The sequence below is a fragment of the Ptychodera flava genome, chromosome 21, assembly GCF_041260155.1.
Source record: "Ptychodera flava strain L36383 chromosome 21, AS_Pfla_20210202, whole genome shotgun sequence".
NCBI lineage: Eukaryota > Metazoa > Hemichordata > Enteropneusta > Ptychoderidae > Ptychodera > Ptychodera flava.
In genome coordinates this window covers 23,851,099-23,871,886 of record NC_091948.1, presented here as the reverse complement: position 1 = coordinate 23,871,886, position 20,788 = coordinate 23,851,099, and the positions used below count along the sequence as shown (strand labels likewise).

The window sequence follows — 20,788 nt, the reverse complement described above, 5'->3', positions numbered from 1 at the left end:
TCATAAAGTAATTACCCAACACCAAATTTCTTAGGGCTTATTCTTGATAGAGGTTCCATTGGTTATTGTGCTTTTATTCCTAATGGATGTAAGATGCCACATATACTACATGGACACATGGTGGTTTGTCATGAACCACAGGACATTAGAGATCAAGATATTTACAGAAAGATTCAAAATGATAGCAACTGTGGTCCAGAACATCTGAAACTAGGTAGAGTTTACACATCAAGATGTATCTCTCTGTCCCTGGCATGGACTGAGTTTCTGTAAACAACTGTTTTCAATAGCAAATACATACTTTGTAATTTCATTATTATTTCTTGAGATTTTCTTAAAAACCATGGAGATCCTTAAAATAATCAATGTTGGTCATCTATGTTTTTTCAAGGCAGTGCCTAAATTCACATAAAAGTCATACCAAACCAAGCAAGCAATCAAAACCGACCAATTTTACAGGTTTTACATGAACACATTTGATCAGAACCCAAAGTAGCAATAAATAGTAGAAACTTACATGCAAAATTACGCATGTGGAACCTTGCCTGCAATGAATCCTACAGTATCAATTTCAGGTAGAATGCACCTCGGAAACAGATATTTGGACTTTCAAACTTTTACAATTCTTTTCTGATCTACCACTTGTAGGGCTCATTTTAAAGCTCTTGGTGTCAGAAAAATTTTCACCTTGTTAGTTTTTCGAAAATCAATAACTTCATTTTTCACCATAGGGTTAACACGGGAATGGAGGCCATTTTGGATTTGAAATATTGAAATATTGGTAAATCTTGGGTAAATTGTTTGTCTAGTACCAAATTTGCATGTTGACCCCCGATTTTTTTGAACGAGAATGGTTGAAAGATTCCTTGAGGAAATTTTGAGCAAAAGTTTTGGTCTTTCACTTTCAAGGTGCATGTGTTGGTAACATGTTGGTAACATACTTTGCTAGTAACAATTGCTTTTCAGTGGTCTGGAGATAAACATTTACAGGTTCCAACGTATTCGCTTCATTTGCAAATACTTTTATTTTCAAATTGTAAGGTCCGGTTGACTCAGAAAGCAACAAATCAAAGTTGAAAGTTATACATTTAAAGAATTACAAGCAAAGACTTGGAATTCAAATAAAAAGCGTATCAAAGCTGCCTGAAGATATCTGATGAACAAGACAAGTGACCAAGCAGCTGAGACAGCTCCTCTGTGATAGAGCACACTAAAAATAACCAAATTCATGAAAAGTGCCCATTTTACCTAAATTTTCTTGCAATGAACAAAGCACATCTCAGACAGTCAGATGACTGGTGAGATGATTTTATGACCATTTGTTACAAAAAACTTCGAAAATGTAAACTTCATTATTTTATCAAAATTTAAATACATCTGAATGACAAACTCTAGGAAGCCAAAAATATCATCCATCAGTGCAATTCTGGCCAGTCATTTTGTAGAATATAGGAAAATACAAAAAATGTACTACCGTATAATATTTGAAACCTTGATCACAAACTGAACACCTCTATTACTACACATTACAAGATGGAAGTGCAGCTAAATTTTTTTAGCACTTTAAGTTGAAATTATGTCAGTCAATATGGATATTGTGAGACTTGGCCGGCAAGTTTTTAAAGATGTTCATAGCAGGGATGTAAAAACCAGGAATTTTGAATCAAAGTACATGTATGTTCAACTTTTGTTACAATGAGGAAGGCAAGACCCGGCCTGTAGGATGCTTGATGCAGGGTTTGAGAACACATGTAAATGTTTTCAGAACGAATATGAAGTTTTAAACCTGAAGTCTTGATCAGGGCAACCAGTGTCAGGGGAAGTTGGAGCAGCATTAATATAGGGCTGTGGAGTGACGCTGTGTAATGCCTTGAATATAGACCTATACAAAAGTTACTGTATATTGATGATTGAACTACAACGTCAGATATCCAAAGACATAGAGTCATTATCATCACTCTTAGTACACAAACAACAAAATCTTTGGTAACCTACTCTACCTTTATCACAACTGAAATAAATGCGACCTCGCTGTATTCAATGAAGTGGTTGGAACTATATAAGTATAAGGATGGGTATAAAGGTCAATGCATGACTATTGGAGCATATAAAATACTTACATGAAACATTATGCGATGACATTAATGTATTTGAAACTTGTTAATATAGCACCAGAGATACAATGTTGATGGCTACTTATTTCTGAAGCAAAGCAATAAATAAACAAAATGTGAGCAATAAGCAATAAATGTGAGTGTCCATACCTCCTCCGCATGCAAGGGAGCACTCTGTCCATCCAACGTGTTTCCAGAGGTGCTGGAGTGGCTCTACAAACTGGTAGTGCACCTTCCCATGCGTGTTGCTGGCTTCAATGTACAACACCTACATGTATAAGGCACGTGTGCCCAAGCAGCAGAGGGTGAAGGTTTGGTTTAGTGTGATGTATAAATGATAATACTAATGAGCCGCAAAGCATCAATTGTTAATGTGACTCACCCATATGCAAAAGCTGCTTTCTGCATTAGGAAATTTATCTTTACCATGTAATGACAGCTTTTGCTTGTTTTGGATTTTTGAGAATGAATAATTAAAGTGAAACACATGTTTTCTGTACACTCTATATTGTATTTGAGCCACAGACATGAATTAGTTCTGTTAGTGTGTGAAATGAGTGATGACTTCTCATGGATGTAATGTAACTGTTTTGATATATGCGTTTCTCTTCATCGATTTTCTGATTTGGAATGAATTTCTCATATAATCTTTCCACATGTATTGTAATTTCAAACTCCCAGTATTTAAATACTGGTAGAATCTTCAATTGTTTCTGCCTTTGACTGACCATACACCATTGCGCCATTTTGCACCGTCACTGCTGGTAATTAGTCAGTTAACAAAACCTGTACTCACTTCCAAATATGGCTGTCCAAGACAATCTTTAACAGCTCAGAATTATCAGCTGTCACATGATCATATGTATATGAAGCAAAATGTTTTGAGGATTTCTTATTGCCAAGAATTTTCATATTCATTTCAGTTTTCTTCTTATAAATGTTTTTCCTATTTTGGAGTGACAATATATTTCACCACTATGGCAGATGAGATTTGAATTATAGGAAGAGACACACTGAAGAGCTTTTCAAAATGAAATGTTACTTTACTGAACAATTATTGTACAGAGTTTGACTGATGCCTTTGATATCTCATGTAAAAAGTTTGTTTCTGATACAATTTGATTGGATAAGGAAGACCATTTTAATTTCTTTGATGAAAAAAATCTAGAGAGTGTGTAGAATTCAATATCGTATTGTTTTGACAGGTGGAAATTACAGCCATATTTGGAAATGAACAGACCAATACTCACTGTAACACTAAGATTTGCTGTAGTTGGTCCTGCAATTTGGATGACTTCCCTTCCACTACGTGTTTGTGAAAACTCTATAGTATTGCCTTCAATGTCATAGCTTCCCTCAGGGATGGAATATCCAGCGTTCTGATTGAGACCTCGCCTTGTTGTCTTGTCCCTGACCCCAAGGTGGGCTTTTCCTCTGAAAGTCACTCGGACACTGAGACTGCCATTGGGTATGACCACCACTTCCTCTATGCCTGTGTCATTTTAAAGGTTCACCGTTTGTGAGTGAGAATCATGGAAACCCACAGAGAAGGGCAGAGTGGCAATATAAGTGTCCTCTTTGAGTGTTACTATTTGAATCAATTTAGTATTTCTTCAGATTTTCTGGAATAAGCCCTCTACTTTAATGTAAAATATGGAATGGATATTCATCATTTCTTACATGCTGTTGAACATTCCAAACACTCTGACACTTTTCCATAATAAGTCAAGCTTTGCCATATATTTCACATAATTTCAACAATATCCATAAACAATATTTCAAATGATGGCTGGTCTAAAGGATGACATGACTTTGAGACTTTGTCTGGTAGGATCTTTCTCATTGAGTGTGCTTTGATGTATTATATCTCTGCTTGTGGGAATTCAGATACTATTTATCGGTCGATAACACAGGTATGAAGTTCACTTTTTAATAACGGAGCTCATACTTTATACTCAATTTTAGGATTTCTCATATTTGCAATGACATGCAACTTGTCTTGTTTCAGTCACTTCCTGGAATTAATTTCTTTTTTAAAATTCACAATGTAAAAATAGAAAAAAAAAACCCAAAAAACAAACAAATAATAAAGTAATAACAAAGTCTACATTTATTTATAGAATTGCAACAAGTGTGCCAGACCAAAACATACTCCAATCCATACAAAAACAAACAAAACTGTGTACATGGGAAACAGTAACTATTCGTTGAGGCAACATTTCACAACACAAAAATCAGAGGAAATCATTGAAACTGGGCAAATGTGTCCGGAAAGATGCATTACAATAGACAGATAAGCCACCACTTGTAGAGAACCATACACATTGTGAACAATACAGCCAGACAGAGGAGAGATTTACTGATGCTGCAAGGAGGACAGTGAGGGCTGACATTATTCTGTGTGAACACACACCCAATTCTTCAAAGATATTTACAGATGCATGCATTGTGTACCATGCAGATTGCAGCCTTGAATTCAACCCAACCACTGCCATGAAAAGTACATCATGCATTTCAAGGAGAAAGACAGTACATTTTTGATACTTTGATTGCATTCACACCAGCTGAAGGTTCCCTGTGATGCAATGCACACCTGCATCAACAAAGAATTATGAGCAGACTGAAAGGAATCTTTTACAGACAGAAGTGCAATTCAGATGAATAAAGTAGAATGACTCTCCATACACTATACAGTTTTTTTTCGAGAAAGTAAAAGATTGAATACCTCTTGAGATGTCTGGGGAGAGTCTGTGGTTCCCTTTCATTACTTTACACGTTGAACCATCTCCATTGCACACGCCACACTCATCTTCTACAGCAGTGGAATACAGCTCATAGTCACAACCTACAGGCTACACACAACAAAAGACAAAATTTGGTTATTTATTCAAAAGTGTTACACCTTTGTTCTTCTTTCTGTTGTGAATATCCATATTTCTTTTGAATATCTACAACAATTACTATATTTCCTATGGGAACAGACAGTCAAGTATACATACATAAATACATACATAAACACATAAAGATACACACTAAATATCTATTAGTGTATTTATATATATATATATATATATATATATATATATATATATATATATATATATATATATATATATATATATATATATATATATATATATATATATGTTTACACACATGGTTATTGCACAAAGGTACCAAAAATAACAAATAACAAAGTCTACATTTTTATTCTCTGAGTGCAATAGCATAGTATTCCAATATTGTATGCTGAAATAGATTCTTGTACTATAGAATACAACTGCTTATGCATGCTCTATACTTGAGCAATGTTATCACATAATTTTCCTTCAAGCAGGTAGCAATGGAACATGGAAGTTCATACTAGAACTAAAAAAACTGATGATTTTACAAACTGAGTGCGCATACAAGAGGAAATGATGAACTTACCACACATATTCCATTTATGCACATATCTTTTTTATCAGGAAAACATGGAGTTCCATCCAACACCTTGGGTGCAAGTTCTTCCACTTTCTCATCATGGCCTTTGGCTCGGCAGATCAGAGCACAAGATTTTTCTCTGTCTGACTGAATTTTTGGAATCCAATCATATGACTTTCCATTCACATTCTTATCATCGTTAAATTTGGAACACTGTTGTGCTCTGTAGTCTGATGATCCTTTTGCTCGAGGGCAAGCCTGTAGAAAGAAGACTGCCCTCTATAGTTACACTCGATCAGTGACTTTTGTTTTTCCCAAACTGAACTTTATTTCTGCTCTCTAAACCAGCTTGGGAGACAGTGATCAGTTAGAATTTGGTTCAATATCAAGATATTTCAACTATACATCAAGAATTGTGAAATACAAGAGCAAAATATCAGTCATAGAGAATTAATTACATTACCTCAATATTGCAAGATCTATATTTTATATTTTCCCCTGAACATCGACCTCCATAACAACTTCTAATGGAATATGAAGCGCCCCCTCCACATGTCCTTGAACAATCACTCCATGATCCCCATGCTGACCAGCCACAATGCACTCCTCTGACCAGAAACTGTGATCAAGAAAGAATAAAAGGGAAAGCATAACCAGCTGGGTCAATGAAAGTGGTGTTTCAATTCATTTTTGGCAGAAATCATGATTGCTCTGGTTTCTCTGCCACTGTAAAGTAAAGACAAAAGTCAAAGTTGCATGGATGAAGAGTATACATTAGCATCATTTGTGTGTGTTGCTTACAGAAATATACCGGTATGTATACATGTGATTGGTTTGTGCATTGCATTGTTATAATGTTGTCTCTGTCATGTCTGTATCATCGGCTGGTGTTGAAAGGTGACTGTAATCATAAAAAAATGCCCCATGAGAATGAAAACATCATTGAAACATCAAAACAGTGCACTTTAACATTTTCAATATTTACTGAACTACTGTTCTTCTTCCTGGGGGCACATTATGACTGTTAATCTAAATGCTTCCCTAAACAGTACTGTTATGTGCAATATATTGTCATACTTTTTTAATCTTTTTTGAAGTACAGAGTCGTGTCACCCATAAACTCTATTCTTGGATCCCTTAAAAATATTTTATATAAAAGAACCAGTTTGGAAATATTTATGTTGGTAAATGGATACGGTACAGCTAATTTGACATGAAATTGAGTCGGTCCTCCCAAGCTCATGACCCTCATACGTTATGATGTAGCAAAAAACCATAATACTGTGAAGACAGCTAACATATCTAGCATAAGTTCTCATGATATCCTGACTGAAAAGTCTGGACATGCAATTTGACTCACATCGTTTTAAGGGTTATCACTTTATCACTGAGGTCAGTAACTTGCCGACAGCGACAATTACTTAACAAGATTAAAATTCTCGATAAAACTGTTTCATGCTTGATTTCTTGAAGACTGAAATACAACAGCAAACCCTGTTCTGCTTACTTTCCCATCTATCCACAGTAATTTGTCACTTTCATGCTTTACACCATCCAAGCGGGTGGTACATGTTCCAAGCTACCCGTTGGCAACAGAAAGACTTCAAGTGGAAAATTCTTAGAACACCACCTAATCTCCACTCTCAGCAGTCTAGAACCCTTCTGGAGTAATTTGACTCAGGAAGCTCTAAGATATCTCCAAGGCATGGATAATGCTATACTTTCAGTACTTTTGGCTACATGGTATCTAAGGGTTGACAAAGGGTTGACACACGACAATCTTACTTGATAATAGTAACCTCCTTGACTCCAACTACATGGGGCCTTTCAATCTTACCACTGTCTATGCTTCTTGTCAGCCCTAAAAAAGCAATATCTGATAATTCAGATGGATGGAAAAGGGCACCATAAATATCCTACAATGTTAAAAGGTCCTATTAGTTGTTTACTGTTTGCATTAAGTTTTGAAATTGTGGCCATTGATGCATTGAGATAAAAACATCTTTTCAGTTTTAGCAAGCTCTAATCTGTGGCTCCCAGCACAAAGTATCAGATTTCTAATCTACTTCCACAGTAAAAATCATTATCCAGTTTAAGTCTCTTTCAGTTGCAAACTTCCATTCATTCATACATTCAAAGTATATACAACTAAACTCTTATGAGAAAAGTTCTTTATGCTGAAAAAAAGTACGTGGGAGTAGCCTTAAACACTACTTGTATTTTCAATTTTTATTCACTGATCAGCTGATTTATACCTGTAGTCCAAGCTCTTGTAATATTGTTTTACTAAATAGCCAATGGCATCTAACTTTAATCGCCCTGTTCTCTTAAAGTGCATGAAGAAAATAAAGGTGCCTTTTGTATAATGGTGTTAAATATATTCAGGTCCTGATTGTACACACACAGGCGGTCTCAGCTGTACATCATCCTATAATGAATAGGACTTTAGCTGACAACAATACTTTTGTACTATTACTGTGGGATAATCTACCAAGTTCATGGCCAAGTAGTTGTAGTCAAAACCATTTAGATTCAGACACAGCTCAGTTATGAATATAAATGTGTCTTAATACCTATTGAGCGGCTTTCTTGCTTTTAACGACAAAAACTACAGAATAAAAAATAAATACCACACAAGAGCCAAAATGAGCATATCAAATAAACAATACAGTTGCAATGGTTACAAATTTGCTACAGCTTTCAGAATTCTGGGCAAAATATTGCAACCTTGAAAGAATACCTTTTTCTCAACAGAAATGTGTCAGTTTACAGAGAAATTACAAAGCTAGAGAGCCTGGCTGTCTTTAAGTTGTCTGCTTCACAATGTAAATGCCCACTCCTCAGAAGGTCAAGTAATGGAAAGTGCTGGCTCAACTTTTTTGAGGGAGAGCTTTGAGGTTGCAGACACTGAAAACAAAAGATGGAGGAGGCACTAAAAGCACACAATTATGTAGTGACAAGCAATCCACCATCTGAAAGACTCTGAAAATGTCAATAATGTACAAAGCAAGCTAAAGGGAGAAATAAAAGGGCAATTAACCACTCCCACCTTTGATGTTAAGTCAAGCAGCATTGACTCGTTGAGGGTCGGAAGTGAAGGATATTTCCATTTCCTCTCTCAACAATTTGGTGAAAGGTGGATACCAAATTACAGTTAAATACTTCAAAATATGGGGTATCACCTGATACTTGGTAAAGACATCCTCTGGATGGCAGTTACTGACTTTAAAATAGATAACACAAATTTGAAAATGATTCTGGCAAACTTCTGAAGACACATTTTTGTACCTCTTTAAGATACATATACTCAAAATTCTACATCAAACAAAATTCATGTATAATGTTGAAAAAATGCTAATTTTTCCTATATAGCTCATATGCTTGTAGGCAATATAATGATAGTGTAATTTTCATAATTTTCATGAGAAATCTTTCTATACACTGTACATCACACACCTGCCTGATGTCTGTGTATTTTTCTTCAAAATCATCACCTGACCCCTGACCCTCCGACAATCCCAGTCATGGCTTTCCTTCTTTCATCCCTGTAAGGTTGGGATGCTCATACAGAAATATCTGTACCAGAATGCACTGATCAATCTACAAGTATAACATTATAAATGTTATTACTGGTATACATGTAGTTTGGAATCAAAGTGCATTATAATAGTTGCTTTAGTTGATGTTGTAGTTTACAATTCAGTGGCATAAACTGTTGACTGCTGATAAGTAGATAACGGTTGCACACACAGTACATCTTGTATGTAACTTTGCTTAGCTCGCGTGGGAAGTCTTGTAAACCAATACAATCTGAGTAATGACAGAAAATGGGAAGGTTTGCGAAATTACTCCCTCTGTTGAACCACTAAACAACTCACTGGATAAAGTTTGTTTCAGTTTGCCTAATGAGCTTAACCGTTGCAATTTGACAGAAGACAGATGTGTCGTTACTAGGACACCCCCAAACAGAAACATTCATGGCTTCAGGGTCATTTTAACACTGAAACATTCCATGCCTTGAAGTCTCCAGAACTACCATCAATGGACAAGAACATACCATTGGCACCTGCATGGCATGAAACAATTGTCTCCCATTTGTACAAAATATTTCATGGTCACATTTCAATGGTTGATCCAACAAATTTTATCATTACCATAGGCATACCCGGGCAATCATACAGATCCCTATAATTGACAAAATTAGTCATGTACACAGAGCATTCAACATTCGTATTTTGCAGTTCCCTGTGGGATAATAGCTGATATTTCTCGACAACAGGGTCAATGTTGTTTGGGACAAAACACAATTAAATCCTTGAGAAACATTTTGAGTTTCACATCTCCAGAGTTCTACATGTAATTACAAATCAGGTTGGCAAATATAGGTAAGCTATATCCCTCAGACTGCAGGAGTACACTACTTAAGAAGACTGGCATACCGTACAGAAAGAATTGAAATCATGGATAACAGAATTTTTTCCTACACAAGGCTGAATGACATGCTTGTTTCTAGTCTTTCAAACCACACAATAGTTAAACACAATGCTCAGCTACAAAGACTTCAACCATGCGGTTTAATTGGCAGAGTCAGGACTGGCCTGTCAACTGGGTCAATGTGTGAACATGGAATACAGTCAAGTAGATCAGCACATATTGGAATCTCAGTACACAGAGGGTTGGAAGAAAGGAAGTTTTTATGAGAGAATTTGTTCAGACAAGGATTAAACACTGAAAACTATCAGAATACTGTTTTGAAGTATTTGGTGACTTTTTAATTGGAGACTTACTGATTCATGTACAGAAGTTTCAATTTTATATCACACATTGATAAGACAAGGGTAACTATATTTTCACAAGTTTCAGTACACAATCATATCACAAATGTGAATCTATACTTGACAGTTTTATAAGCAAACAAAATATAATGTACAAGTCCCAGTATTGAGTGACGGACAATAATCTAATGGTGGTGTGGTTTTGCCTACAGTAATTTTGCTGGTTATACCACAGGTTGCTCCTTCCTGTTATATACTGGTACACACAATAATGTTCATAGAGCTAACGTTAACATTTGATTTATCAACTTTTTCTTTCAATGACATTACCAGACACTTTTGGACATACCTTCACGTGATACCAAAATTGAACAAATTTCAAGTATCACAGGCTCTTAGGTTGACAGAACTCAGCAGTTTTCTGACCTTTAACCCTTTCACCCCCAGTTCCCTGTATACAGGTCCAACTTTACCATAGAAAACAATGGATTTGGGACAAACCATGGTGGTGAAAGGGTTAAATTGATCCATCATGGTGTTTAGATCATTCACCAAATGAAATTAGGCAGTGCATTCTTTTCTCTTTTCAAGATGCTATTCAAAGATGTGGATCATTTGCACAGCCTCAGTGTCCTGCAGCCAATCAGAAACCATAAATTGGGAGACTACACAAACAAATGAAGGAACCCAGACTCAGCAAATTCTAGCCACTGCTCACTGAAATCTTACAACTATTTGAAGGTGACAACTCAAATAATCTTCAAAGATGAATTTGCATGCCCCCATTTAAACATTTGCCACCCTTTCAGCCCAAAACTGCTGATATTCAGAATTGAGCTCTATTCACCAACCGTGCTGTTGACTTTTTCACTCTCCAAATATAACTTCCGAAGTGGGTAGTTGTCTACTTCCTTGGCTAGGATGCAAAATGACATTTAAAATAAACCCTGTCAGCCATCTGATTGTTTTACTAGCATCATGATATTGTGTACAAATGCCTGAGAGGCAAAGACTCTAAGTCCATTCACTCACAAATCCCTGTTTTAAGAGGGTTGCTTTTAACTTGGTAACGTGTAGTGAACCTGCCACTGTTTGTCAGATCTGTGTACAGCAAAAGACTAGATTCACAGGGAGAGGGTGTGAACAAATGGATTCCACTCACATATCAGCCAAGTGTCTCAGCTACCGAACCGCTTAACTACTATGAAGTAAAAAGTGTATGTAAATGAAACCCACATCATTCATAGACAACTGTAAGCCACATTGGAATTGTAAAAATATCAAACTGGACTTTTGGTAAATGCCATTTGATTCCTCTAAACACCAACGCCAAGAATCGTGAGTGAAATGCAAACATTCCAAATTGCTATGAGAGACTTTGTACATGGCTACAGAGAGAAAATGAGAAGAAAAGTTAATGTTGGACATATTGAAACAGCTATATGAAAGCAACATGTAGACTGAACTGAAAAGTTCAGTTAAGGTAGTAAGGGCTTCAAAAGTGAAAGACTTAAACTTTTGCTCAAACTTTTCTCAAGGAATTTTTGAAGCATTCTCTTTCAAAATCAGAATAAAAATTGGGGGTCACCGTGCAAATTTTGTCACTAGAGATACAAATTACCCAAGATTTACCGATAGTTGAAATGCAAAATGGCTGCCATCCCTGCGTTAACTCTGTGGAGAAAAATAAAATTTCAGATTTTCGAAAAACTAAGATGGTGAAAAGTTTTCTTACACCAAGAGCTTTAAAATGAACCCTTACAAGTGGTAGATCAGAAAAGTTTGAGAGCCCGAATATCTGTCCCCGAGGTGTGTTCAGATTTCTTAAATGAGAATATGGTAGCTGGCCAATGTCTTTCTAGAGAGTTCTTGACCATAGACTCCCCAATCTACCATTAAAATCCGGAAATCCCTGTAACAAATCTTGCACTGTAATTGAGAAATTCTGGATGACTAGAAGATAAGGCAAGGCAAGCCTCATTTCGATTGAGGAGCCCAACAGAGCATCGGTAGCTTTTACCTTTAACGTCTCAAAGTTTAACAAGTGACAGTTTAAACCAGTCAATAGGAAAATGTGCCGGTTCAGAGAAGTCAGAAACTATTACCCTTATAAAGATTAAAATAGTCCAGAACAGTGGTATCTTTCATTGGTAACACACACTACCCTATCTATATTAACGAAAACATAAACACAAGTGAGGAGTTGGGTGTATTAAGTTTGTCACTCCAGACATTTCACACACACTTTAGCTGATGTAGAACACGGGTCTTCGGCTGATTATTCTCAGTTTATTATCTTTATGCCTACACGGTTACTTTGTGGAGGGGAAGTTTATTTGTGAGCTTTTCTAATTGGAAATGTAGCTGTGTACTTTGGGCCAGGTTTCCTCTGATAGGATAATAGATACAGCTCTGCTTACAGGTCTACAGTTTAGTGTTATCAACCTGCCTAAGGGTAGGCATACTGATGTGCTATTGGAAAGTCCACGGTACATGTGTATGCATACATACACATGGCTTGTGACACAGGTGACACTTGACTTGACTTTGTGAAAACAGACAACAAAAACAACAATACAAATAAAACAGCAAATAATATACATGTCATGCACTATACTTTGTTTCCAAATTTAAATATGTTAATATATATTTTTGAGAGATGTTGAAAACTTAACATTCTAAATTATTGCCTGTTTGATCATTCAAGACTGAGACAGCCTTTGTTGAAGATATCTATGAAAAAGATCATGGCGGTAAATTATTAATATCATGCAGTGCGCAAACTCAGTATGTCCATACCAGAAGTTGTCTGTAAAATAGTTCTAAATCAGAAAACAATGCCAGTAGCCATTATCCCTTACTTGAATGCGATGATTACTCTGAAAGCTAAAGACATGTTGAAATTGTGTGGTAAAACAGCAAAGGTATACAAAGAGCTTGTTCCAATGTATTCCAATTGCACTATTTTCTTTTTTCTTGTCCCGACAAAGGCTATGGGTATTTTAAACGACCCATTGTCTTCTTGGTTTGGCCATGGTGTTTATTTTGCGTCTGCATGTAGTTTCTTACAGGACAGTTTTCGGCATACCGTTTGGCTTGAGTAACTCTTGTGACATATATAACATGAGTCAGATAGCTTGGATAATGACGCCTGTCCACAGACCATCACCACATAATTGAATTTCACAACTGATTTAGCCTTGATAAGATAATAGCTCTAGGGTAAAATCTTCCTGTAAATATCAAATTTTCCCTGCCATTCAGCAATCAAGCAAAAGTTCACGGCTACAATGAGATGGAATGCGAGTCTTTTATCTATGAAACATGTTGTTGGACCATGCAAACAGATATGACAACACTCACCTCTATCCACCTCTGTCACAGCACTTACAACTTTGCACTCCCTTTTCAAAATGGTTTCAAAGCAGGCTGAGACTATCAGATACAATTGAATACCTGGCTCTTATCTGGGGGTCAGCAATCTAGTGAGGACCTGGGCAGCTTTCAGAAGTTGGATTTTTAGGGATGTCTTTGGTTTTCTTTCTCCTTTACACTCAGGGGCCAGGTTATAGTTCAAACAGTTTAGCTCAGTGAAGATGCCGCTAGAAACACCTTCCAACCTCATTGAATTGATGGAACAGTAAAAGTATTATTGTCATTATTTTTGTTGAAAAAAGCATCTTTCTCCCTCATGTACCTTGAACCAATAAGTCTTAACCTTACAGATTATAACAATATCAAAGTCATTGATTTGTTGGAAATTTCATGTAACTTCAAGATATCAATGATTCTTCTGAAACTGACTCTTTGTGAGCACAACAGTGAGCAATTTCAAAATAAAATTTCATCAGTTCGACTGTTCATGAAAACAAAATATTCACTTTACACAGTGAAGATTGGGCAAAGAAATGTACTGATTCCAAAGAAAAGAATAGAGAGAGGTTGGTCTCAGCATCTGTCAAATAATAGTTTTGGACAACAATGCCATACTTTTTAAAATGGCGGCAGGTAGGGGCTGAGAAAGTTGAAGGTCAACTCTTTGTGTAGATTCTGCTGAATGAATATCACTGTGTTCGGACAATGATTGGCAAATGTGGTAATATAAGATTCATCATCTTTCAATTGTGGTACAGCAAAAGACAATGAAAAAAGTATATGTGGCATACAAAGATTGTCTTTCTCTTTGTTTTATGCATCAATGTTAATATTTATGACTACTCATTTCTTTATAATTGTTCAGATGATCAGTGGAAAGTTTGTATAAATATTCAGACCTTCAAGAAATCAGAAATGGCATTAAAAATGACAAGCTGAATTGTAGGATAGATTGTGAAGCTGAAGGACAGTCAATCTTTGGTCCTCACTTCAACAGAAAACAAAGCCAGATTCTTTTCTCATTTCATAGTATTCCATAATTGGCCATCGAGTACTGTAATGTGCCATTTTTTAGATGGATCGGGTAAGCCAATGCAGCGATAAATGTAGTATTTGGTTATCTGAAATCTGTGGTGACAAAATCAAGCAACCTGTGTATTTACCACAGCTGTGCTGCCAAAGTTGCTTTTTTCTGAACCAAGTTAATTACTTTCCAGTACACAGAATTTTAATATTCTAGATTGCTTGATTCAAATCATTGTTTGAATTTTACATTCAGGTTTTTTATCTTTATTACGAACCACCATCCTTTTGAATTGGCTTACTCCAGAATAAAATGTCACACTCTGACTACTGAGTGTTCTTTGGAAAATTGATTCTGAAAACGCAGGAATACACACAGTTCTATGATTGATTCAAATTCAAAGTGTAACCCATTGGGCAAAGCAGCTTTGTTAACTATTTACTGTTTTTTATGGGAAGAGAAGAAAAGATGTTCAAATTCATATATATTATAAAATACTGTTATGGTAAATCAAATGATTTAAAGTTTATTGTAAAACAGTAATTTTTATTTGAAGCTGATATTTTCCATTGAGCTATCCACAACATTGCCATATAAGCTTTTCACCTTTTTCGCCATGGGAAAAGTTCACAAAGTTTGGTGCAAAGATGACTTTATCATTGCAAAGTTCAATAACACTGCAGAAGGGTATGCATGATATGTGGAACTTTATGTGTTTAGTGCAGGCCAAGCATTGCTCACAGCAAATAATGCCCGATGTGGAGAAGCTGACATTACAAGTCCTAACAAAAGTGAGCAAATCAATGCTAGTCTCTTTTGTTTATTGCGCAGTTTTAAAAAACACACCTCAATACAGCACACTCACAACTTCACTTTGCGTCTAATGTTTGCAAGACAGAGCCTCGCCTCCGACCTTTGGTCCCGTTTCCACCTCAGAGTGAAAACAGCCCAAAATATATGCACAATGCAGAGTAAATTGTTTGACAATTTGCTCTTTGGTGAGTTCAGGATGGGACAGTTGGCGGACAAGATTTACCGGACAAAGTCACACAGGCACGTTAATCAGCATGGTTACAGAGATAAGTCATCCACAAGAAGAGCACTCTTCACTGAGGCTTAATCACATCAGACACCACGCAATACCCCAATACCCGTAAAGTAATCTTGGTTTACATTGTGAACGACTTGAAAGGGAAGACTTATGGTGAGGAGGGTTCAATTTGAAAGAGGCCTCCTTACAAAAACAACTCCCAGAGCTGAAGTAAATTGAAAGTTTTTCTTTAATTGGTCTGCTGACTTGTTTCCCAGTTTTAATCTGTCTGGCAGAACAAGTAATGCTACTAGGTCTTGAAGTAATTAAGAGTCACGAGCAAAACCCGTGACAAACTGATTGACTAGTGTAAAAGAGCTGCAGTTGAAAGTACAGAGTTGATTACAAACAGGTGGGCAATGCAATGAACGGCTGAATGTTCAACACTGAAATGAAAGGTTACAGCTATGAGACAGAGTAATCAGTGACAAAATGGACAAATCAAGTGACACTCAACACTCCTTCAATGGCTTCTGTTGACAGGAAATGGTGGAACCCTGTTGCTTTTTTTTCACCACCCAAATCAAACATGCCAGTAATCAACGTGATCACCACAACATGCAGCCCTGGATCTGGGCTTGATGTGTGGAATCCAAACGATTGATCGATCGATCACTAAAACAAAAGACGGGGCCTATGCAAACTCCTGCCACTGATCTGTTAGGAAAATATTTCACTTCAAGAAAGAGGAAAGAATTCCAAACAAGTGCTTAATAACACAATTACCACAATGTAAGAAAGCTTATTTTTTCACTCAAAAGACAACAATACCTCAAAGGCTTCAAATGTTTTAATTCTTTTGACATGAAAAGAATCTACCTGATGGGTTTCACGGTAAATAAAGGCCACTGTAGTAGGGGTTGGCATTATTAACGCTTGCCAAGCTGGCGAAATAAGCTCAGTTTCTCACAGGTTTGTCTGACAGTTTTCCATACACACAGAAAATAACACAGGTGAAGCCTGTTGCGGAGTCATTTATTACAGTATCAGTGCAAGGGCAGGAAGCCCTTCAGAGCTCTCCAGAGGGAGCATTAATGAGGCAGAGAAAAGAAGTTTTCAGAGTTAGTGTAGTCTGTGGCTGAAATCCCTTCACTGAACATTCCTTCACATAGGCTTCTGAATGAGTGAAACTCAATGAGTATCTGTCTGAAGTAGCTGTCTTTTTTTGTTCCCTACATGGACTCCTGGAATGTCAGGGAATTGTACTTGTCCCACCTGTTGACAATAACTGGATTACATCAGATTTAAAACATTATTCTTAATGTTTTGTCAGACAAGTTTTTCCCCTCTTCCTCCAGGCAACTTGGAGTAAATCTCAGAAGAGAAAAAGTTTACAAAAAGATCTAAAAGACCAGAAACAAAATATCAGCTAAAAAAACTTAGAATATATCAGCCATTGCCAGTTCTATCATGGCTTTCCTTTTAATTTGTGATGATTAAATATTCGTGACACACAGAACAAGAAATGGAATTTAAAGATTGCAACAAGATTCCGTAAAAACATCGACAACAATTAAATTTTACATTAAAAGATAATACAGTTGACATGCATTCCATCAGTGGCATGGGATACATTTTCGACAGGCATCTCTCACCAACAAAGTAAATAATATATACCACCATTAAAAAGAAATTATGATATAATAAGTTCGATATGCAACAGTGGAAAAGCTACCTCACAACAACAATGGAAAAGCTACCTCACAAAATATTACTTTAAACCCTGTTCCAATATTGTAACCATGAAATTTAAAGATAACCAAAAAATTCCATAATATGTATGCCTTCTTTAAAGTTTGAAGTAAGGAATATACTCACCAGAAGACCTACAAAAAGCACGTACAATAAAAGTCCAAAGCTCTTAGACTCTGCCATGGTGTATTTGCCGACTGGGGGTCTATGAAAACAGTAAATTACCAGCAGCCGCTTCAAGCACTCTGACCAGTTGTAAATTCTTGCTGACAAGTATTGATAATGCGCCTTCCTCAAGCGGTTCTCCTGTTGTCAGCTCTCTGATGTCCAAGCAGTACTTGTTATGCTACATTATACATAGGCGGAGCTGCATTGATTGCCAAGTTTTGTTAACTGGACAGCTCTTGCTTAGTCTACACTATTTTATATGCTTCTGTGGAAGGACTTCCTCAGTTGTACCAACACACTATAGCAAGTATTGTTGTCCCTGGCTATGTCCAGTAGCTATGCCTGCTCTTCACTTCACACAAATGGTAGGCTTTAAATCCATGGTTTATGTAGCCGAGAAATGCAGTTTGCCTGGCAGCCCTGGTTTATTTTCCCCTGAATAAACACTGATAAAATGTATAGTATTTCGATCAAATAGGTTAAATATCCCCGGGGCCTTCAGCTGATGTCTTCTCTTGAGGACTGGTGGTCTGGTCTTAACAGGGTTCAAATGGTTTCTCCAACTGTCAGTTTGCCTTTGCTACTTGCCCATTGGATTTAAGAAGCCTCTCAGCGTACTCGAAACCCGGCTTTTCAGTTTCGTATGGGAATTTAATTGCCTTTGATTCTGCTTTCCAAATAAGGAAAATCTCCCCTGCTATGCTGGGTTCCCCCTGGAAGCAGACAGCAATGCATTCAATATACACGTATTGTGTGCAGAACACACACAAAAGTAAGGGGATACATGCTGTACATGTCCAAGAGGGAGACACTTGCTGAGTTACTTTACAAACTCTGGGCTGGCTAAGTTTAAGTGATCTGTTTTTTACTGCATACACACAGTCCCTACAGATTTTTTCTTGATAAATTGCCTTTTTCTATTCACTTTCTTTCTGAAGTGAACCGTGCCGTCCCCCTGTTTGATACACTGTCCACCCTCAGAGTAAATGGTTGAGTCAAAACTACTTTAAAGTTCTGCATATGAGACTGATTTTACCTGTAATTCTTCAGCATGCAAATAAGAGGCGGAGAAATCTTTGGATATCAAGCAAGTGTAACTGTTTACAAATTACAGCCCTTGACAAGTTACAAACACGCTATTTGGAAATAGTGGCTACCAGCAATGTGTCTATTCTACAGTTCTCTTTTCTTGATAAACTTTGTAAAACTCTATTATAAAATAGTGGCTACCAGCAATGTGTCTATTCTACAGTTCTCTTTTCTTGATAAACTTTGTAAAACTCTATTATAAAGATGTAGTTTTCGTTACCATATACACCTTGGAGAAAAGTAAAAGAACTTTCAAAATAAAATGTTACTTTTTCAGTTTTCTTGTGTTTGCAATGACAAAATGGCCCTCAGTCTTTGTACTCTTATCCAACTGCAAAACCTATTAACACCTTTGTTAGACTTTAGTTTGTGGAGACACAGTTCAAATTGAAATAGATTAAGATGGAAAGAGATTAGAGATAAGATTCAGGGATAGTGGGTAATCAAATCAGACACAGCAGACATGGTTGGAACTGATCTGTCTGGCTTAATACACGCAAGAGTGCAATATTTAAACATTGCAGTGTGGCCATGCAGTGATCCACAGCTAACAAATAACAAGCAGCAGATGCACAAGTCAATCTCCCTGTGCAACCAATTTTTTCTCCTTTGACTTGGCTGACTCCAGACATGTTAATTAAAAGTTGCTTTGTTTTGCCAATTACCTGCTGGTGGTAGTGTTCATTTAATGGGCGGAGGCAAGACCTAAATAAACACAGAGAAGTCTGGCTACTGCACTGGACTTGTGATTCTATCACTTGTTATGCAACTGTCTAAACAGTTCACTGGTTTGCAGACTGGGGGACTGGTGTAAAAAAGTCCAATCAGCCCATTTTCAGACAGAAATGACTCTGCGTGTGACTTCAAGAAAAAAATATACATGGTTTCCATGCACTACTTTTTTGTGGTGAGCCCAGACATGATTTGTCTGCCAGGTTGTAGCAGGAAATTACAGATCAGAGGATTGAATTTTCATTTTCTACGTCATGGTGACTTCATGCACCTCAAAACTTTAATGTGACTTGTATTTGCCCGTGCTGTAGTGTGATACTTCTGGAGAATTCTCAGAATACCGATTCAAATATCCAACCACACTCCTTCCACAGGCAGACACTGTACAAGTTTTTGTTTTCAAGCAAACCCCCATATCTATCAGCAACAGGATTTGTAAAGACTAACAGTTGAAATTGTACTGAGAAAGTACATCAAAATAAGTGTGTGTTTTTCTGATCTATCTTGTTGGTTGGTGCAATTAGCAGACCCATAAAACACCAATACTGGCTTTGATAATGATTACTTAATTAGCTTATCAATCAATTAAGGGATTTTTAACACCACACAGTTACTGGATTGCATAACCACTTCCTTGCCCTAAAAGAGAAAGGAATGCCTGTTTTCCTTTCAAACCACCATGGATTAACACTGCAGGAAATGAAACCACACTTTGGTCAACTGTGGTCTGTGTGAAGATACTACATCTATAAAGTTGCTCCTTCTCTCACTATGTGGTTTGAGCTAACAGAGCACCATACTTTTTCTTAAGTGAATACTATTGACCAACATTAGCCCAATTCGAAGTGAGGAAAAGGGCACCAACATATATAAATACCATAGCTAGTGCAAAGTCTTCAAATATTCCCAACACCATCATTAAACCATGGAGGTAAAAACCTCAATGATTAAACAAGGTGCTAGTATGGACATGTCCCCGTGTATGTTTGATCTGCTACACACAATCAAGGCAGTTGATTGGAAAGATTACACTAGTGTGCATAAGATTCGGAATATCCATTAAGGCTGAAAATTGCCCTCCCACTCAGTTTGCGGGCAAACATTAAGACATGTTTTTTCATCAGTTTTTGACCACATGTATGTTTGACCATGAAAGAAGGACTGTGGTTTAGCTGATGGAGTCTTGTAGGAATTCATAATTTTCAACATTTCTATCACGCTACAAACTGATTTTTTTTTTCATTAGACATGGAAACCTAATTGAATCACTTTATCTTCCTTTTTTAAGATTTCTATGATAAGAAGC

At 36.8% G+C, this 20,788-nt stretch overlaps 1 protein-coding gene across 11 annotated transcripts in view; it reads right to left on the bottom strand.

Moving 5' to 3' along the window:
• Positions 1-20,788, bottom strand: part of LOC139121785 (ADAMTS-like protein 1) — a 116,893-nt gene that overhangs the window by 20,760 nt on the left and 75,345 nt on the right. For 7 of the 11 annotated variants that reach the window (XM_070686937.1, XM_070686936.1, XM_070686942.1 and 4 more), the window contains 5 exons: positions 6,001-6,156; positions 5,544-5,795; positions 4,840-4,966; positions 3,365-3,606; positions 2,265-2,382 (listed from right to left, as the gene is read on the bottom strand). In XM_070686937.1, coding sequence (XP_070543038.1) covers positions 2,265-2,382; positions 3,365-3,606; positions 4,840-4,966; positions 5,544-5,795; positions 6,001-6,156 — 895 coding nt within the window. Of the gene's footprint in view, positions 1-2,264; positions 2,383-3,364; positions 3,607-4,839; positions 4,967-5,543; positions 5,796-6,000; positions 6,157-17,619; positions 18,284-20,788 lie in introns of those variants that run through there. The other 4 variants (XM_070686935.1, XM_070686943.1, XM_070686944.1 and 1 more) reach the window with 3 other exon arrangements.